Source organism: Aethalodelphis obliquidens, unplaced genomic scaffold (assembly GCF_003676395.1).
Source record: "Aethalodelphis obliquidens isolate GAN/ISIS:26980383/991018 unplaced genomic scaffold, ASM367639v1 scaffold4, whole genome shotgun sequence".
NCBI lineage: Eukaryota > Metazoa > Chordata > Mammalia > Artiodactyla > Delphinidae > Aethalodelphis > Aethalodelphis obliquidens.
The window spans coordinates 8,006,121-8,025,494 of record NW_020837948.1 but is presented as its reverse complement, the minus strand read 5'-3'; the positions used below and the strand labels follow the sequence as shown (position 1 = coordinate 8,025,494).

The 19,374-nt window shown below is 51.8% G+C and overlaps 1 protein-coding gene across 14 annotated transcripts in view; it reads right to left on the bottom strand.

Annotated features, from left to right (window-relative positions):
- Positions 1-17,884, bottom strand: part of P4HA2 (prolyl 4-hydroxylase subunit alpha 2) — a 41,276-nt gene extending 23,392 nt beyond the window's left edge. For 2 of the 14 annotated variants that reach the window (XM_027098136.1, XM_027098089.1), the window contains exons 1-7: positions 17,780-17,884; positions 17,104-17,235; positions 8,820-8,919; positions 8,114-8,210; positions 7,675-7,826; positions 4,538-4,675; positions 840-1,079 (exon numbers count right to left, since the gene is read on the bottom strand). In XM_027098136.1, coding sequence (XP_026953937.1) covers positions 840-1,079; positions 4,538-4,675; positions 7,675-7,826; positions 8,114-8,210; positions 8,820-8,901 — 709 coding nt within the window. In that variant the 5' untranslated portion in view covers positions 8,902-8,919; positions 17,104-17,235; positions 17,780-17,884. Of the gene's footprint in view, positions 1-839; positions 1,080-4,537; positions 4,676-7,674; positions 7,827-8,113; positions 8,211-8,819; positions 8,920-10,105; positions 10,195-16,974; positions 17,236-17,565; positions 17,752-17,779 lie in introns of those variants that run through there. The other 12 variants (XM_027098071.1, XM_027098059.1, XM_027098129.1 and 9 more) reach the window with 10 other exon arrangements.
- Between the last annotated feature and the right edge of the window lie 1,490 nt (positions 17,885-19,374).

Below are 19,374 nucleotides of genomic sequence, written 5' to 3'. Positions count from 1 at the left end.
TCCCACAGCTTTGTCCTGTGGGCCTCACAACAAGAAGGAGCAAGCTTGGCAGGATTACTGTGCTACCCCTCAGATGAGGAAACTGCGGCCCAAAGATGTTACAGATTAAGGTTAGGTTATTCAGAAGAGGAATCCAGGTGTCCTGACTCCCTGTACAAGGCTCTTACTAACACGACAGAGTCCAAAAAAGCTCTCTTCCTACATCCATCTTACAGACATTCACACTAGCTGGTCTCAGACCCAAAGCCCATGAAAAGGAGCAGTGAAAGGAAGTCTTTGCTGGTCTGTGAAATCTCAGACTATGATATCCCATATATGAGTAACAGGTGGAACAAATGGGTTCTTAAGACACAGTGCTTTTGATCCCCTTCAGTCTAACCCCACAGGACAACTGAAATCACCAAAGCCATGGCAAGTCCACCAGTTAGACCTCAGGGCTCTAACAGGTCAGGTCACTGTCACTGCAGCAACCCTGAAATACAGCTTGCCTCTCAAGCTATTCCTGACGCAGTATAGGCTCCACCCTACATAGCAGCAGATGCACTGAAGCACTGGATTCGTATTTAGAAATGGACTAGGAATCCATGTGTAGGGCCACGGGTGCCATAGGCCTGAGTGTATCCATCAGTGATTGGGCAAGGGCTAAGCCAGAACTACAGTGGGTAAAGAGCTAGCTGGCAGCTGGACTGCGCCTGAAAGCAGCAAAGCATTAGTCAGTGGCTAGGCGGCAGGTCAGACTGGCTCAGTTCCTGGAGAGCAGTCAGGTAGTGGCCAGCAGGGTGACCAGTTCCCCTGCTACCTCCCCCTCTGCATCTGACCTTCCCCTAGAACCTCCTTACCAAGGGAGAGCAGTCGGCGGGTGAGCTCCAGGGCACGGTGCAGGTCACCCAACTGGAAGACGGCATAGCTCAGATAGTCCAGCACCTGGGCCTTGGATGTGGTGGCCTCCTCCCCTGCATCGAGCTGCTTCAGCACCTGTTCCATCCACAGCACTGTGTGGTAATAGTCTCCTTCATTGTAGGCCGAGCGGCCCATCCCAAAGCAGTCGTCCACGCTCAGCACTGCCTGGTACTTGGTTCCTGCAGCAGGAGAGGCAAATAGTCAGGCTCAAAGAGCCTCTGGGTTAGGGAGAAAGATTCCCCCATTGAGGGAGCCCGGGTCCCTGGGTCGGGGGCATCAGCCCAGCAGAGCCCCACCAGAATTTCAGACCACACACCTCCAAGGGCCATTAGTACGGAAAGCACAGCCAGGCTGGCCCTGCCTCGGGCTGGGGTGCACAGCCTACCTCCTAACTTCAGACTCCCCAAATGGGAAGGGTCCTTTGTTACGGAAGAGCCAAGGAAGCCCAAGGAATAGTGTTCAGGAAAGTATAAAGGTCCTGTGAGCCACATGGCAGATGTCTATGAGGCAGCTGGCCATTTGAGACTGGAAGTCAGAAAAATAAGTTAAATATAAAAAAACAGAACTTAGGTGGCAGGTAAAGCCATGGATGAAGATAATCGCTTCCAGAAATAGTGTCAGGAAAGAGTAGAGAAGGTGGCTGAGGCCAGGGCCCCAGAGACCACCTATACAGAAAGGACAGAGTGAATAACACTGAGAAAGAAACAGAAGGAGCAGGAGTGATGTGACAGATGCCAAGGGAGAGCAAGAGATAAGACTGCAGTGCCAGCTTTGACCACTAGGTGGTGGGGCCCTTGGTGAAGATCAATTCAGCAGGTCCTGTGACTACAGGTCATCTGCTGTTGGCTCAGCGCTGGAACGTGACCATGAAGAGAGTTTCAAGTCAAAAAGGAGATGTGGTGTGTAAGCTATGGGGAGATACAGGGTTTAGGCTGTGACACTCCCTGGAAAGCAAGGGAGTTTCCCTACAACCCCATCAAGAGCAGCCTAGGCATGGCTGACATGGAAGAGTTGCCTCAAAGCAGCCTCTTGCTGCCTGATGTCCAGGATGAAACCCCTGATGCAATGTGTTGGCTGCTTCAGAGACCAAGCGTTGCTCGCCATGATGGCTCAGGAACAGACAATGTGGGACAGGAAAATGGGGAGAGTAAACACAAGACAGAGCTAGTAGGCAGACCACAGATTGGGGTGGGGAGGTCCTTGAGTCCCTGTTCACTCTCCACGTACCTCCACAGATCTCTGGCTCTGTAGGCCGAGGGACTGAACACTGATGGAGGCAGTATAACACAGCTGAGCGAGCTGGACAAAACAGGGTCTGTGTGGGCCTAACTATGGCACCCCACAACTGTGTGACTATGGACAAGTTACGTAGTCCCTCTGATTCTTAGTCCCTTATCTCTAAATAGAGATAATACCATCAGTTTTAGAGGACTTGCGCCAAGAATTCAACAAGACGACATATGAAAGTGTCTCCTATGATTCCCCAGAGTGGTAATAATCAGTAGCTATTATCAACATGTCTCACAGATACCAAGAATGTCAAGAATGGCTCCCAGACACTCAGCATCCTTCCCAGAAGCCAACTTGAAAGTCTGCTCCCTAGAGAGTGTTCCCTGGAGAATGCCAGCAGAGCTGAGGGCTGAAGGGCAATCACACGTGATGAAACCCAGCTGAAGCGGGTAATGGTATTCCTGCAGAGGTTGTGGGATGAACAAAGAAGCTGAGCAGTGGCAAAGCTTTAGTACAACAGACAAGGAAGCCAGGGAGATGGTGCCACACAGGACCACAAAAACCACACATTAAGAGGAATTTGGTTTAGCCCTAAAAGTTAAGCATTGTGATCAGGAACTCATGTAAAAAGATATGTGCTTAAGACCACATGGAGGATGATTTTAAGGACTGAGCTGGAGGTATACAATAAATTAGAATAATATTTCAATAATCCAGTTGAGAAAGAAGTGACCATGAGGCTGGAGTTAGGGCCTCCAAGTACAAAAGACATTGTAGGGAGGTAGAATCCAGAGCAGCCAGTGGATGGAGTGCTTTTTGCTGATGTAAGGAGGAAAGACAGTAGACAGTTCAAAAAGGGATGAGGATTTCAGTTTGGGACACGTGAATTTTAAGGAGTCCAAGGAACATCCAAGTAGAGATGTCCCACAGCCATTTGCCTGCACTGGTTGAAAGCTCAGAAGACAAGCCCTGACCGGGAACACAGATCTGGATGTCATCCATGTACAGGTGATACCTCAAGTGATGGAAATGGCTGGGCTCACTTGGAGAAGGTGCTTAGGGAGACACCAGGTAGGGGTGGCATCCTGGGGAACAACTCCCAGCCACCCCTCATTTCCCCTCCAGGATATGCACGGGTCTGTTAACTGAATGTAAAAGGTCAATGCCTGGCTCTCTCTTCCCACCAACCATTCTCACAGCTACAGGGTGAAAATATCCTGCAGGTGCCCCAAGTCACCTTCTCTCTCTGGCCTCATTGCCTGGCTTGGTCCAAAATCTGACTGAGTGAGGATTAAGGAGAAGTCTACACTCCTTCCTGTTGGCTCACTGGACTCCTCAGTACCAAGGCTCCAGGCCCTGACCAGCCGGCAACACAGTGCATCCCTCCCCCTCACCGTGATTCCCTCCACTGTGCCTCCTACAGGGTCCCCACGGGTGAGGTGGCATCCAAGGTCTAATGGAGTCTAACTGAATCCCTGGGTTTATTGGCCTTTAATAGCCCCCAAACCCCAACACGTCTTCTTATAAACATACTGAGGCAGACAACCGAATTGAAAAGGGGCCTATAAAAAAATGAGAGAGAGAGGAGCCAAAAGAGAAACAGCCAAGATCAGTGCCCCAGCATTCAAAGGAGGGGAGACTATCAGGAAGAATGGGGCAATCAGTGTGCCAAATGCTGCTGAAGAGCTAAAGAACATTCTGCCTGAAACCTGTCTACTGGCTTTACCAGCCAAGTGGCCACTGGTGACCTTGCAGGGGCAGGATTGGCCAATGGGGGGGAAAGATGCCAGACTTTGCGTGTTCAAGAGGACATAGGAACCAAGGAAGTAGAGAAAGAGTGTGGATGACTCTCCAGCTGCCTAGCCAGGAGGGAGAAGAAATCAGTCAGCAGCAGAGACTCAAAAGGACCTTGGATCCTGAGGGAGTGGTTTGTTAGATAAGCAAGAACAGAGCATGTGGAGAAGAGTCCAGAGAGGTGGACACAGAATGAACAGGGGCAGAGACTGTAACTGAGGGCACACAGGACATGGGGCAATGAATCCAGAGATCAGTCTTAGGCAAGATGAAATCGGAGGGTGGGGAATAGAAGTGGGTGCGGATGCAGACCTGAGTGGTGCCCTGGGGACAGAGACCAAGGAGGTCCTGAGCAGCAACCTCGGCATTCTCTGAGCTGAGAGAGGACAGGCCTGGGCTAATACCGGAGGGAGGTGGTGGGGCAGGGGCTGAGGGGAGACAGTTGTCATGGGAATAGAGGACTGACAGCAACTGGAAACCTAAGAAAGAACTACAGCCAGAGGTCGTGGTGAGCCTGAGCGTAGAGACCATGAGTCAGCAGTGGCTCCATCCTTGTCCATACACCACAGCAGACACACAGGCTGGACAGGCTTTGCATGGAGTGGTGAGTTACCTGGAAGCTCGCCTTTGGAAATTGTGTCTGGGTCCAGTTTGTATGTGTCCTGAAGTCTCATCAAGGCCTTGGCGGCTCCTGTTTCATCTTCATCAGTGGGAAAGAACTGTCGCTGCACTGACAGGTTGGCAATAAAGCCTTCCAAAGGAGAGAGTGAGAACAAAAGGTTACCCTGGTCCAGGGATAGAATTCCACCTGGAACCAGACAGGCACCCAGCGGAGGGTCTCTGGCTAGTGCAATCTCCCTGCCCCTTCCCTCAAAGGCTGTTTCCCCTTCCTCCAGGAAGTCCTCCTTGATGGCTCCAGTCCAGGGAGACCTCCCCTTTCTCACTCCTCACTGTACCAAGTGCCTGTGCTGCTCATTTGGAACTGAAGAGAAAGGCCCCCTAACACTAATTAACACATGGCAATCTGAGAGTCTTGGCGTGGAGATAGAAGGAAAAGAGGACAGTGAGGGTAACTGACAGGGACACAGGAAAGGACTCAGGGAGGACTTGCTGACCACTCAGTGGAAAACAAATCACATGGAAAACCTTGATCCAGGATTATTAGCCTGGCCAGGTAATCACAGATTCCTAGCCTACATCTCAGGTTGAACAGCCCAAGGGACAGAAGTGGTCAACTCAGAGAGCCCAGCTGGCCACTCATTACTGACCACTGGCCCTTATCATCCAGAAGGGTGATGATGACAGTCCTGGAGGTGTTTGGTGCTGTCCCCACGCCAAGATTAGGGACTGGAGAATCATCTGACCAAGGTCAGTATTAGGTGGGGCTGCATAAGCCCGGCGTGGTTCCCCTGAGAGACCACACTGGGCCTTGCTCTGCTTACTAGGGCACTCCTACCACTCAGACCCACAATGAGCTCAGGGCATGAGTTCCCCAACTGTGGTGCTCAAGACCACAGCCTGGAGCCTGGGAGAGGCCCTGAGCACAGAAGCACCCAAGGAAGCTGTTTGGGGACTCCAAGCCCTAGTTGTAAAGCAAGATATACACCTCCTGCAATCTCAGGACTCCAGGTGGAGGCCAGGCCCTCCCATGCTGATTCAGAGGCTTCAGTTGTGCTCATAAGCTGAGAATTAGTAGGGGAAGTCCAAGGCCATTTCTTCTCTGGCCTCTTCCCCAGAGCAGCAGGACCCATAGCCACCTACTCTCACGACCTCAGGCTCAAACACCCACTTCTAGCCCTGCCTGGGGACCCAGGGACCAAGATGCTGCAACCCTGTCTTCCTCACGGCTGCATGGTCAGGGACTCTATGAGTTTACAATCCAGGGGAAAAAAATGCTTCCAGAAAAAGCCACATTGTTAGCATGTCTCCCTGCCTCCCCCTCTCCCCATTTCAGGGGAAAGAACTCTGAAAGAAAGAGGTGAAAACAACGTATTGCTGTCTGGGGCTGTCCTGTCTCCCTCCGGGTAATTATAAGGTTTTCCAGAGGAACCAGATGTTGACGGTGGGGGATGGGTATGAAGAACAAGACTTGAGAACAGAAGATCATATGGGCAGGCTTATTCTCCCACACTGCAGGCAGGACAGCCAGTTCTGAGCTACAGGCTCAGGCTGGGAGGCAGGGTCTGGGAAAGGCAGCTGTGGCTTCTGGAGGCAGTGAGCTCACTGGGCACAGCTCCGCCCGGCTAAGCTCACCAATCCCTGCCCGGAGGCCACCCTGCTCCCAGCCAAGTCCAGCCCAGTCTGGCCATAAGGGCTAAAACGCCTCAGCCCCCAAGAGACAACGATGAGTCTGAAGTTAATCAGCACTTCCAACTCAGGGAGAAGAGACAGTGAGTCCAGGGGGGCTGGGCTCAAGGCTGGAATTAGAAGGGCCCACCTCCAGGCCTGCCCCACCATCTCCTGCTAAGAGGAAAATATCAGAGCATAGAAAGTACTACCATAGTAAAAGACTAAGCACAGTTAAAGCTTTAAATAAGTTCATACTCTAACCTGCAAATCCCACTTATAGGAATTTATCATGAGAAAATAATCAGAGATGGGCATAAAGATATGTGTAAGATTGCTGATAATCTGGAAACAATTCCACATCCACTGACTTGACCAGTTTTACACTACACCAGTATGACATATTACTGTCCAGCCGTTAAAACCATGTTGCAGAAGGACATTTAAAGGACATATAGAGAAGCTGAAAAATTCAGGAAAACAGTATATGCTTATGTCACAAATCTGCCAACAGATAATGTTTTCTTTCTAAAAGATATGAATGGTGGGCTTCCCTGGTGGCGCAGTGGTTGAGAGTCTGCCTGTCGATGCAGGGGACACGGGTTCGTGCCCTGGTCCGGGAAGATCCCACATGCTGCGGAGCGGCTGGGCCCGTGAGCCATGGCCACTGAGCCTGCGCGTCCAGAGCCTGTGCTCCGCAGTGGGAGAGGCCACAACAGTGAGAGGCTCGTGTACCGCAAAAAAAAAAAAAAAAGAAAAGAAAAGAAATAAAAGATATGAATGGGAATGAATTTAGGTGAGGCCCATGCTCCCCAGCTTGCATTGGTCCCACCACTTAGCCCACTTACCTTACTTTTGTTAATTCATTTGGTCCCTCGAAGCAAATAAGTTTGCATTCCACGATATATACGTATGATTCCATTTTTTTAAATGTATATACATGTGTAAAAAGACTAGAATTTTAACAGTGATTATCACTAGGCAATTGGATTAAGAACTGTAATTTTCTTATATGATTGTTTTTGTTTTCCAACGTTTCTATAAATATGTATTACTAAAGCGTAATTAGAAAAAAGTCACTACCAAAAAAAAAAGGGACCCAAAAACACTAGGAAAAGGCAAGAACTGATTTTTTTTTTTTTTTTTTTTTTTTGACCACGTAGCACAGCATGAAAGATCTTAGCTCCCGACCAGGGATCAAACCCATGCCCCCTGCAGTGGAAGCTCGGAGTCCTAACCACTGGACCACTAGGGAATCCCGAAGAACTGATTATTATAACATATTAAAAGCAAGGACAGACAACTGCCAGGTCCCCACAGAGATGACAGCCACTGGACTGGCAGGCTGCATGTTCACACACTGCACGTGCACACCCCGACCCAGGACAGTTTCAGACCCACACCCCCCAGGTGTCAGCACACAGACATACTGGCTCACCCAACCACCTGCTCACTGTCCCTCACCTGCAGCTGAGTTCTGCAGGACAAGGTCCTCCAGCGCAGGCCAGTCTGTGTTTAGTCGCTTCACCAGTTTATAGGCATTCACAGGGTGGGACAGGTAGCCTTCAGGGTCAGCAGCTGACTTGCTGGTCAGGGCTTCCATTTTGTTGGCCCAGCTGTGGAACCAGAGAAAAAGGAAGGTTAACACACGGATCTTGACCTATGGTAATTTTCCTGGTAAGATTCAGGGGGTCTCTATTTAAAAAGGAAAAAGCAGTGAGTCCTTAGCCCACATACTTAGCTACTCTGGGAGACTGGCATGAAGTAACCTCCAGGCCAGCCCCACATTGCCTCCTCAAGGGCTTCCTCTTATGGGCACCCAGGATGGGTTCTGGGGGTGGGGGGTGGGGCAGGGGAGGAGGGCTGGCTCAGGGTGGGTGTGGGGATTTAGGACATTAGACACCTCTTAATCTTAGAGAGCTTGGCTTCCTCCACCAAGATGTACTCCTTCAGGGACAGCACCAGGTCCTTCTCTGCATAAATCAGGTCTGTCATGTGCCCTGCAAGGGAGAGAAAAAAGGGCCAGTAAGAAATGGATGAGGGACATCCAGCTCCCAAACTTGAGGCACAAAACGTCAGCACAGAGGCCAGCCCCCTGGGCCAAGGGCATATCAACTCTCTTGGGATCATGGGGACCTAGAGTTAAAGGAGGCCTAGACATTCGTATGGTCCTGGACCCCCACTTCAGGAAGAGAGAGGCAGAGGCTCCAAGGGAATGTTAAGTGCACTGAGGACACCTTAAGGAAGAAACCCCAAATCTCATTCTCCCACTGCCACCCAGTTGGGTCATGTTATGGGACACAGACATCCTGGGGGCTTCTCTGCTCAGAACTACTCTCTAGTCCAGGAGAAAGTTGGTCAGAAATGCCAGGCAGCCCAGGAGCAGCCTGCACTACCCAGGGTGGAGGCTCAGCTGAGACAGCTGGCTCCCAGGAAGGACATCCAGGTCATCAGGGCTCAGAGGGGGAAACAGCAGCTCTCCCCAGATCTGGTCAAAACCAGTGGATGAGGCCATCCCACCCTGAATGAGAACAGGCCTCAGGCAGTGACATCCCCTGGCACATGAGCCAAGGATTGCTCAGGTAGACAACAGTCCTGTTGGCACATACCAATAGAAGTAAAGAATTCAGCCTGCACACAGCCCAGGACACCAAACCAGGCCACCAGCAACATGGATACCCAGAGTTTCATGGTCACAGAGGGCAGTGTCTGCAAGGCATTCAGTGATAGTAGTCATTAGATCAACAATGGTAAAAAGCAACTTAAGTAAGGATACACATACACATGTGCACATATATACACACATTCAAACATGCCAAAATCCTGACCTAACACACAGAAGCCAGGGAAAATATTCAGGACCACCAGTGGAAAGATGCCAGGGTATAGAACCAGAGATGTATGCTTAATTCTGTCCCCTGCTCTGGGAGGCCAAGTGCCCTTGGGAGAGACTCTGCCTTTCGACTTCTGGTAACCACTGACAACACGGGAAGGCTGAATGGAGGTGGAGGCCATGGACGACAGTCACCTCTGGGTCTAATAGTCTGTCAGTTCAAGATTCTGGCCCAGACTTCTTCTCTGTTTCTGTCTTTCCTTCCAACACAGGTGTGAGGACAGTGCCAGGTGCTGAGGACCCAGATGTAACACACAGTCCCTGCCCACAAGAAGACAAAGTACAGGAGAGACAATGACAGAAAGAGAACTTGACACAATATGCCTCAGGGGACCCACACCCAAAATAAGGTGCACAGCAGATGGTGAGCCCGAAGAGAAATCAGACTGCTCCCTGCTGGTCTGCACCTGGCCACAGTTAGAGCAGACACTGCTCTTCCTGCAGTGAGCTCCTTGGAAGACACTGTCCTCATGGAGAATCACCATTCGCAAATATTTACTAAAGACCCACTTATGCCAGGCACTGAGCTACGCACTCGGGATACAAAAATGAATCGGCCACACAGGGCCAAAACCTTAGGCCAGGCTGGGTTGCTGACATGAGTAAGAGGCCAGCTGCTGTCTTCTCATCAGCCTAGAAATAGCGAGACCCAGCTCTGAAGGCAGCAGGCACACCATGGGGCAAGCCCCACTGGCCGTGGACCCAAGTACACAATGGAGACTTTGGACATTATCTCCAAGCTCAGCCATGCAGCCTGGAGCACGCTGAAGGAACAGCACCCACGTAAGCCCCAGTTCTGTCAGTCCCTCCTCTTCCTGCTTTACTTCAGCCAAGCCCCACTGGAAATTTACTGAGAGAAAACAAGGACTATAAAGGAAATACAAATGCTTTCTCTCCAAAATGTAAGCCTTATCTCACAGAATTCTAAGTCTGAGCTAACGCCAGCTCAGCAGTTTTATGCCTGCGATGATTAGATGCACAGTCACGCCCACCATTCCTCACCTCACCCTTTCAGAAGAAATTCCAATCCACTGTGGTTCCAGATTAGGCTCAGAGAAGCCCAACCACGACCCCCACCCTCAAACGGGTTCCTATATGAGGAAGAGGAGAGAATAAGTGAGTGTCCCCATTTGTTCATCCCTTGCCAAATGTCTGCAGAGCTGACATCATGCCCATCAATACCCTAGGTGTCAGGGGCCCAGAGCTACACAGAACAAGATCCTTCAGCCCACAACCTACTGCAGGGTAGGGAGTATGGGCTAAGGGATCCATTATAAAGTTAGGGCAGCAGATGAAAGCAAGTCACCGAGAAGAGGTGAGACGGCCCAGCCTAGCCCCAAGGTAAAGCCCAGATCCCCCTTTTGCCAGCCACAGATCTGCTCCCAGGTCTCAGCATACCACATCTCCACCCTGGGATTCCAGAAGGCCTCTCTTCTTGCTTACATAAGACCCATTCACAGGGTTAGGGTCTGCTCCTTGTACTTCAAGAGGCTTCATCAGCTCAGAAAGAACACCTTCTGTATGTGTGTAGGGAGGGAACAGTAAAAACCCAGAGCCAGGAGGCTGTATCTGTGGACAATGAGGCATCAGCCAACTACCCATCAGGCTGGGGTGATGGGAGAGCAGTGCCCAGGCAGGAGACCAGACCAAACACGGTTGGAAGTTGGGGGGCACCAGCGTTTGTCCCCTGTTCCGTCACCAGTTGCAGCGGCATGCCCATTCAGAGATCAGGTAACAAATTTAAGGGAGGGAGAAGACTCTCTGTTCCTTTCAAGTCACCCTGGTGATACTGCCCATGGTTCATGCCTTACAGCACTCAGGAAAAAGCAGCCAAGTTCCTTCATTACATGAATACCAGCTGTCATTTCTCTGGAATGTGCTATCTGGCTTAGACTGAGCCTATCGACGAATCCCAGCCTGGAGGCAGAGCCCAAAGAATCACAGATGGGATTCTGGGCTGACCAAGAGCCTACGAAGTCCTGCTCTGATGGAGGAGGGGGATGACAACCCTGCTGGTCCAGAGAGCTAGGTGCTCCCACGCAGCCCCCAGACCACCACAATCAACACTGCCACCCCAGGCAAAGGTACACTAGAGTCCCAGCCTATCTCTCCTGATCCTGAGCCCCCGACCACTAATTTGTATTAGGTGTACAAAAGGCCATCTAATCAGGGTCAGGCTGGGAGGAGGCAGTCTCCAAGAAAGACTGTGTGCCACAGAATGGGAAAAGCCAACCACCTACATGCCCCCCATCCCATCTCATACCTATACCCAGAGCTTGCTTATGACAGAATAAGTGGGAGCATGTATGCCTGCCCAGTGCCCCCACCAGTGTCCAGTGCTGTCAAAAGCCCTCCAGGAACCCTCAGAAATCCATGCTGAATAGGCCTAGAAATGGACAACATTGAGGCCCCTTTTATGAAAATAAAGTATCACCAAGTCTGAACAGAAAACCAATACTGAGTTTTTTCTGAGCTGCATCCCAAGTTCAGAACAAAGTCTGGCCCAACAACAACAGCAAAAAAAAAAAAACCCTCACCACAGACTTGTTCATTCCAGGAAACTGTAACAACAGAAGATGTTACATTTCTTCCAAACAGTGGATTGTTATGGATTGTGTAAAAATGGACACTGTGGGCACATTAACATTGAGAGAAGATCAAAGCATCCCGTTAAGTGAGAAAAGCAGGCTCCCAAACAAGATATACTCTGTGATTTCATTTTTATAAGGAAAAATGTTTATATATGGAAATTTACATACCTGCATATATATGCAAGCGGAGAGTCAGAAATCTAGTTGTATATTGGTGAAATCATTTTATTTTTCTCTTTATGTTTACTTTATTTCCTAATCTTTCCACAAGGAGTTCTATGGGAAATTTAAAATATATTTCATATTTAAAATGAAAAGAAAACAAAGCAGGCCCTCTCAAACGGACTCCAAAGCGGCCCAGCAGCCTGAGTTTGGACCCCCACAGGGAGGTCCTCCAAAGCCTGCCAACACCCCAGTGACAATAAATCACCCACCAGGCGACCGACACTATTTCTAAGCACAGGACAATTCCAAGACATACAATCACAGGCCTTAGCACGCCCGCTCTTTGGAAAGGACGTTTACAACCTGGCCAAATAACCATGAAAAGATGTTTCCAACTGCAAACCAGCAGTGTCCTTAGCTTCTCCCCTTACCTCATCAGGCAGGAACTTCTGCCAAGCTCCCAGCTGCAACCCAAATGCAACAGCTTGAGTTTTAACAATGTATTTGTCTGGCTTAGCTCTGAACAAGAGGCTGCCTGCCTTCTGTGAAGGGGCAAAATGAGCCTGAACAGGGCTCCCCGCAGCGGTCTTACCTCCCAGTAGTGTGGCCAACTCTGAATGGCAGAGCCAAGAGGACCTGCGTGCTCAACCTAGGAAGAGTTCAACAGAGGCTCCAGGAGGCCCTACCTACCTATGCACATGGCTGTCCATTTGGGCCCATAAGCTGCTCTCACTGGCACCTCAGGGAAGCATGGGCGGCACCCTACTCTCCCTACCTGATGTCATGCCTCAATCATCACCCTGATTTGAGCCACCCCTACGTCCCTCTTGCAGCTACACTGGCCCCTACCTGCACTGGTCTCTCATCTAACGTGGCCTCCCTCCCACCTCTGCTCTACAAAATAGCCATCACAGGTTACTACAGCTCCTCATTTGGTCTCTTTCTCCCTAAGAACCCTCCAAAGGCTCTCCACTACTCTCAGGACAAAGTCCAAATTACTTAGCCCTAAGGGACTTTTTGACTCTGCGTGACCTGGCCCTACTGCCCTCTCCAGCCCCATCTCATGACTCCAGGTTTCATACCTTCAACTACCACATCACATGAAAAACATTCTCCTTCACTGAGAACCTAACAAAGCCTAGATGTGCATGCATACCTATCCTTATGCAGTTGTCCCTCAGTATCCACAAGGGATTGGTTCCAGGAGGCCCCGCAGATACCAACATCCACAGATGCTCAAGTCCCTTATATAATAGGTGTAGTACAGCCAGCCTTCCGTATCCACAGGTTTTGCATCTGCGGATATGGAGGGCTGACCGTAATTTCTCTATCCAGTACCTGGACATGTTGACTTGTACTTCCCACGTGGGTACCATCAAAACTCCAAAGTCTCCTGCTTCAGTAACTAGACAATTAAGTAGCAGAAAAGGCTGTATAAACCAACATGCAAAAGCCAGTTGGGTTTTCAATCAGTCTTGGCAAAGACTTGGCAGTCCAGGTAAGACTACCTTATAAGGAACTACAGGAAAGAATAAAATCCACACACCACTATACTGGATGCATCTGATATACCACCTTGTACTCTCCTGGCCTCACCTGCCTTCTGGGCCCTGGGCCACTTGCTCTGCCTCAGACCCAGTGAAGGAGACTGTGCAGTCCCCAAATCTCTGACTCTCCCTGCTACTTCCAGACTCCAGCGAAGCACCACGCTGACCTCCCCAGGGGCCCTGGGAGTGCAACTGAGGAGTGAGCATGGGGGAATTAACTCCTCCTGGGGCAACTGTGACTAATAAAGGACAGAAACAAGAGGACGTCAGCAGATAAATTCCCTCTCCAGGCCTTCACTGAGAAACTGTTCTGCAGCACGGGGCTTCTGAAGAGTTCACCCAGAGATGTCCTTCATGGCTGAGCAACTAGTGTATCTCTGTGCAGACTGGCCAGCTTGCTAATGCACCACCTTGTATATGCTTCGCCTCCTTCTCGACCTCACTTTTATTTTCCCTTACCCTTGCTACTCCACAACCGTACCTTCTAACAAAGCGTTAAGTACTTAAGCTCTGCCTTGGGCTCTGTTTTCTAGGCTAAGATAACCACTATTCATGTTTCCAAAAATCTTTCACTTCTACCATCTAATCCTCACCAACACCTTGTAAACTAGATAATCATCTCCATTTCAGATATAGATATATAAGATACATAACTGAGACTGAGAGTTTCCTGCACACCTCACATGCTACAGGAAATTAATGGCAGAGCCCAGGCTCAAATCCAAAACATACTTTCTACTATATATTGCTGCCTTCAATCCTACTCAGTAACATCTGTTGTCTTATAGCACAAGGACTTCCCAAAAGGAGGAGCCACACTTTGGCCTAGCAGAACAGGCCTGCCCAGGTCAAGGACTTTATTGTGGTTCACAAAGCAGCCTCATGACGTCCGTGGCTGGATCCCACCAGACGGCAGACAGCAACATGGACCCAGAAGACAAAAACATGGTGCTTCAAGTCCAAGTGAGCAGTCACTCCTGCCCAGACACCACAGCACTCACAAATGACCGAATGGCCCAGATCAGGGCAAGACAGTACAGTCTAGTAGGGAGGCACACCCACCCTGGGGTCAGAGACCCCCAGAATTAAAGCTTAGCTCCATAATCACTTCCAGGCTTTGGGGACTTAGACAAGTTACAGGGTCTCTTTGAGCCTCAGTTTTCCCATCTATTTAACAGTTAAAATAATAGAATCTGCATATCATAGGGCTGTTTTCAAGATTGAATAAGATGACAGATGTCAGTGGGCAGCCTAGCACCAGGCACAACTTATACCAGTCAAGAGCACCAAGGGTACTAGAGGAACGGCAATAGACCTGAAGCAGCCAGCTTCCTAGCTGATCCCTGGAGAGAAAGGAGGTCCAGTCTAGGGGACAATGAAGATGAAAACAAGACAGAAATTGAATCTCTTAACACTCCATGTCCCAGGAGTGTTAAGAGATTCAGCAGAGGGTGGAGTCAGGCGTAATGCAACATATTGACCATCAGGGAATAACTCTGAAAACTGGTCTATCACTGGCTCTAACTCTCAGCAAGGAAGGAAAGTTCTCTGGCAAAAACAGGTGACTGGACCAATACTCTAGAATCTCACGTATTTCTACGTCTCTGACCTGCTCACTCCGAGTTCCTACAAGTACCAGGCCTCAGGATCGCGGCCACACCCTGGGCCCTCAGGAATGCCGGGTACAGAGCAGGCTATGTTTTAGCAAGCACTTCATGAAAGGTCTAGAGCAGATGCTGGTCTGTGATCAGGCTCACATCCTATTTGAGCTGGGGAACTCACTACCCAAACATTTAATCCTCTGCCCTGCAATGACACCACTTGAACAAACACTCTCTCCTAGGTCTCCAAGACCTAGGTCTCCTCGGTCTCTAATCCAGACTTTTCATGCTCCTCTGCTCCTTCTGAGAATAAAAACTATATCCCTCATTCCACATTTCCAGCTCTAACCCCAGAGACCACAGGAGCCACCAGCCCTCTCTGCTCAAGAACAGACTGATGTCCCATCCTGGTGCCCTTCAAAAGTTCAAACTGCTAGATTTGAGCAACGTTTTCAAAGCTTAACTCTCACTCCAGCACCCTGTCTGGGCTTGCACGTGCCTGCATCACAGCATCTCCTGCCAACTTCCATCTGCATAGAATTAAACTCTTGAGAGATCCCAGGAGCCAGGGACACACCGGCCAGCCCAATGCACACTACAGCCAGCGTGGCCACACACTGGCCAAGGTCTTCCATCCAGTCTCAGACCCTCCCAAGGATGTGGGAGGGCAGAGTCAAAAAGGGAGGTTCTCTCAGGAAATGAGCAGACCCCCGATTCTCTCACTCCACTCATTCCTCAGGGCTGTACCCATGCGGTCTCCCCTTCTCACGAGCACTCACACTCTGAGCTCCTCCCTGGCACATGACCACCTGCCAGCGTGAAACAGCAATCTCAGAGAGACTGTGAGCCACCCATGGGCAAGGACAGTGCCACCGCCACTGCTTCCTTTCCCTCCTCCCTCATTCCAGCCCCAGGTACACTTTAAGCAGAAGCCCAGCACACAGGAGGTACTCCAGGAATGAACAGAGATTGGCTGTGGCCAGGCTAAACCAGTGACAAAGTAGGCACTCTCCTGGGCACACCCATTTCAGAGCATTGGACAGGGTAGAAGGGCCTATCACAAGCCACAGACAATACTCAGTCGCCACCATGTCTGCCTGCTGACCTCTCAGAGCACTAGGGTGGCCCACTATGACAGCATCTCTGGGATGAGGCCCCCAGCCAACACACTCCAACTCTGCTACGTGGCTTCCTTGGCTGGGCCACACAGCGCGTGGGCTTGGCCGTCTACAAATGATACCCAAGGATAAAAGGATTCAAAGCCCAAACGTTTTATAAGTAGGGAGAACTGAACAGAGAGGCTGGCCCTTGAGGCCCAGAATAAAATGAGAGACTGCACCCTGGAAGCTTCAGGGGCTGTTTAAGCACAAGCCAAAGGAAACCATGGTTCATTTAACGGAGAACTAAATCATGGAACCTGCTATCCCAGATGTGATACGGGCAGCAGCTTGCAAAACCATTCTATAAATTCTTAGGTGGACAGTGGATCTCTGCAAAATCAGGGACATTTGAGAATGCCCTAAGCTACAACGCAATGTTCCCCAACTCCTGCTCTCAGGGCCAGGATCTCTTGCAAAAGCACTGAGGTTGCTAAGCTTCAGATGGTTTACATCAAGCAGCACAAGCCTTAGGTGTCACTCTACAGCAGAAGACACCAGTCTCAGCCTTGGGAGGGGCTCTGATGTTCTTCTACACCACCTTAAAGGTGTCAGATTAGAAAACAGAGGCCAGGGGCCTCTGCCCTGAAGAAGGAGGGTTTATGCTGATCCATGTTTATGGTGCAAGGGTTCACTGAGCATCCTCCACATACAGGGCACGATACCAGGCACTGTCCTCTCACTTGAAGCTCTTTGGACAGGGTCCATGGGCAGCTATTCCCTAAAGTGTCCCTTCCCCCATCACCTTGCTTCCACTAGAGTGCCCAGGTCTGCTTCCACTCACACACGCTGTTCCTCTGTCCGGCTTACCCTTTCTTCTGCCTTCATCTGACCACTCCAGCTCATGGGTCACCTCCTCCAGGAAGCCCTCTGGCTTGAAGCATCCTGTCCTCTACCAAGTACCCACAGTCCGGTGCTCCTTCCCAGCACAGCACTCACCACACTGCCCGGGGCCTGGCCTTTCCTGGTCTTCCAGTCTGCCTGCCCCACTGGGCTAGCAACTCCTCGCAGTTTCTGATACGCAGAAGGGTCCGTTTGTTGAATTAATTAACTAGTTACAAGTCTCCGCGCCTGCTGAGGCAAAACCATGCAGGTTAGAAAAGGATGTCTGGAGGGGGGGAAAAGGAAAACAAAAACAAAACTTTCTCATCCAACAGCCTGTCTCAATGGGCAGCAAGCGGGGCCATGGCCGCAGACTCCCAGCCCTTTGGAGGCAGGATGGTGGACCTCCCTAATACTAAGCGGCCCCTCAGGGCCTGCCCGGCGCCCCTGCCTCCGCCTCCAACCTCTGGCAGCCTTCGGGCCAGGCCGCCCCTTCCCGGGAGCCTGACAGGCGGGGCGGCCACGCTGCCCGCCAGGTCCGGCCGCCCCGAGGGGACTGGAAGGAAGGGTGCGGCTGACCTCACCACCCTGAGCTCGGCGAGGCGACGCGGCGGCGGGACAGGAACCCACACGGGTGTAGAAACAGAGCGGAGGTCGCGGGGCTGCGGCCCGGACGGCGCGACGCCCGGTCCCCAGCTCCCAGCCCCGCGCGGGCAGAAGGCTCGAACCGGCGACCCCGGCCCGCGCCCGAGCTCCGCTGCGGACCCAGGGGGCGGGCGCGCGGGACGCTCACCCGGACACGCGCTGCTCCCGGCTTTTCCAGAACCTCCCGCGGCGGCACCCAGCTCGCTCGGGCCCTCCTCCCTCGGCGGCTCCACCTCCCGCCGTCGCCGGGCTCCGCCCGCTTGACCGGCAGCCACGTCCCCACCTCCCGCCCCGCCCCCCGCTCCCCCGCCCCCGGCCCCTGGCTCCGCGCCCAGACAGCCTCGGCCAGGGGTCACCACCGCAGACAGCGACCCCCGGGAAGGCCGAGGCCGCCCGGCCGCGCGGAAGCCGGGAGCGGGCCTGGGGCCGCCGCTCGCGCCCTTCATGCCGCCCGCCGCTCGCCGCACGTACACGGCGCCCGCCTCTCCTTGGCGCTCGCACCTGTGGGACTCGGCCCGCCCTCCTCCCTGGCCCTTGGGCGGCTGGAGAGGGGCCCACGACCCGATCCTGAAGCCGGTGCTGTCGGGGGGGGGGAACCCTGATTGCTGGCCAGCTACCCTGGCCCCAGCTCATGCCCATTTCCTCGGTGGTCCTGCTGTATACACGACTCCTACTGCTGCCTCCCCATCATCACCACCATCAGGTTACAGGGGGTGGGGTCACCCGGGCCAGGAGCTGGATTCTCAGGGATGGGGACAGTGGAGAAGGACCTTAAGAAGACTGGAGACCTGGCATCCACCCCCAGGGCCAAGCTCCCAAAAGGATTCAGACTGTCCCCAGCTCCTGGATCCGACACTCCTCCTGGGGGCGTGGGGGGGGGAAGGGGGGGCACCCTGGATCTAACCTTCGTTTTCCCCAAGCCCTTACATACAACATGGGCCAAAAACAGTAGACACTTCTTTCAGCCAATCCAGGCTGGGAGGGAGTGAAGGCAGGGATGCTGCAAATCTCAACCTGGGCTAGAGGAATCCCTGGCCGCCAAGCAGGTTCCCACGCCTGCTCTGTGAACCTTCCTAGTCATGAATGAGGGGAAACAGTGTCTGAGAATCTCATCAGAGAGCTAGGCCAGAATGGGAGGTGCTCAGCCTCTGCCCAGTCCAGTGTGGGGATATTCCCTATGGCACACCATCCAGGCTGGCAGCCCAGACCTGGGGAAGGCATGAACACGCAGAAAAATACACACAAGACACATAAAACACAGAATGAGCCACTGTTCTGCCCTTCCTCAGCCACCAGCTGACCTCCCCAGAGCTCAACTAAAACCAGACAGAAATCTTCCTGCCTCTGCTACATCCTGTTGTGCCGCAGGAGTCTCTCTCAGTGTGCTCAGGTTCTCCCATCCTCTCCCCCTTCTCAGGAGCTTGCCCTGTGAATCATCCCTTCTCTCACTTGAATGTTCAACCTCCTCTCCTCAAATGGATACATCCCTTGACCTGTAAATATTTTCAGGTCTCTAGTATGGAAACAAAACCCTCATTAGACCCCACCAACTATTGCAGTGCCTCTCTCCTTCTCAACCACAGCAAAATTCCCCGAAAGAGCAGTCTGTCCTCACTTTGCTCCCACCCCTCAGAACCCTGCAGTGGGCCTTCTGGCCTCCCGACAAGACCAAACCAGATCTCAACAAACTCTCTATAACCTCCAAGTCTAAATTCAACAGCCACTCTTCAGTCCTCATCTGCC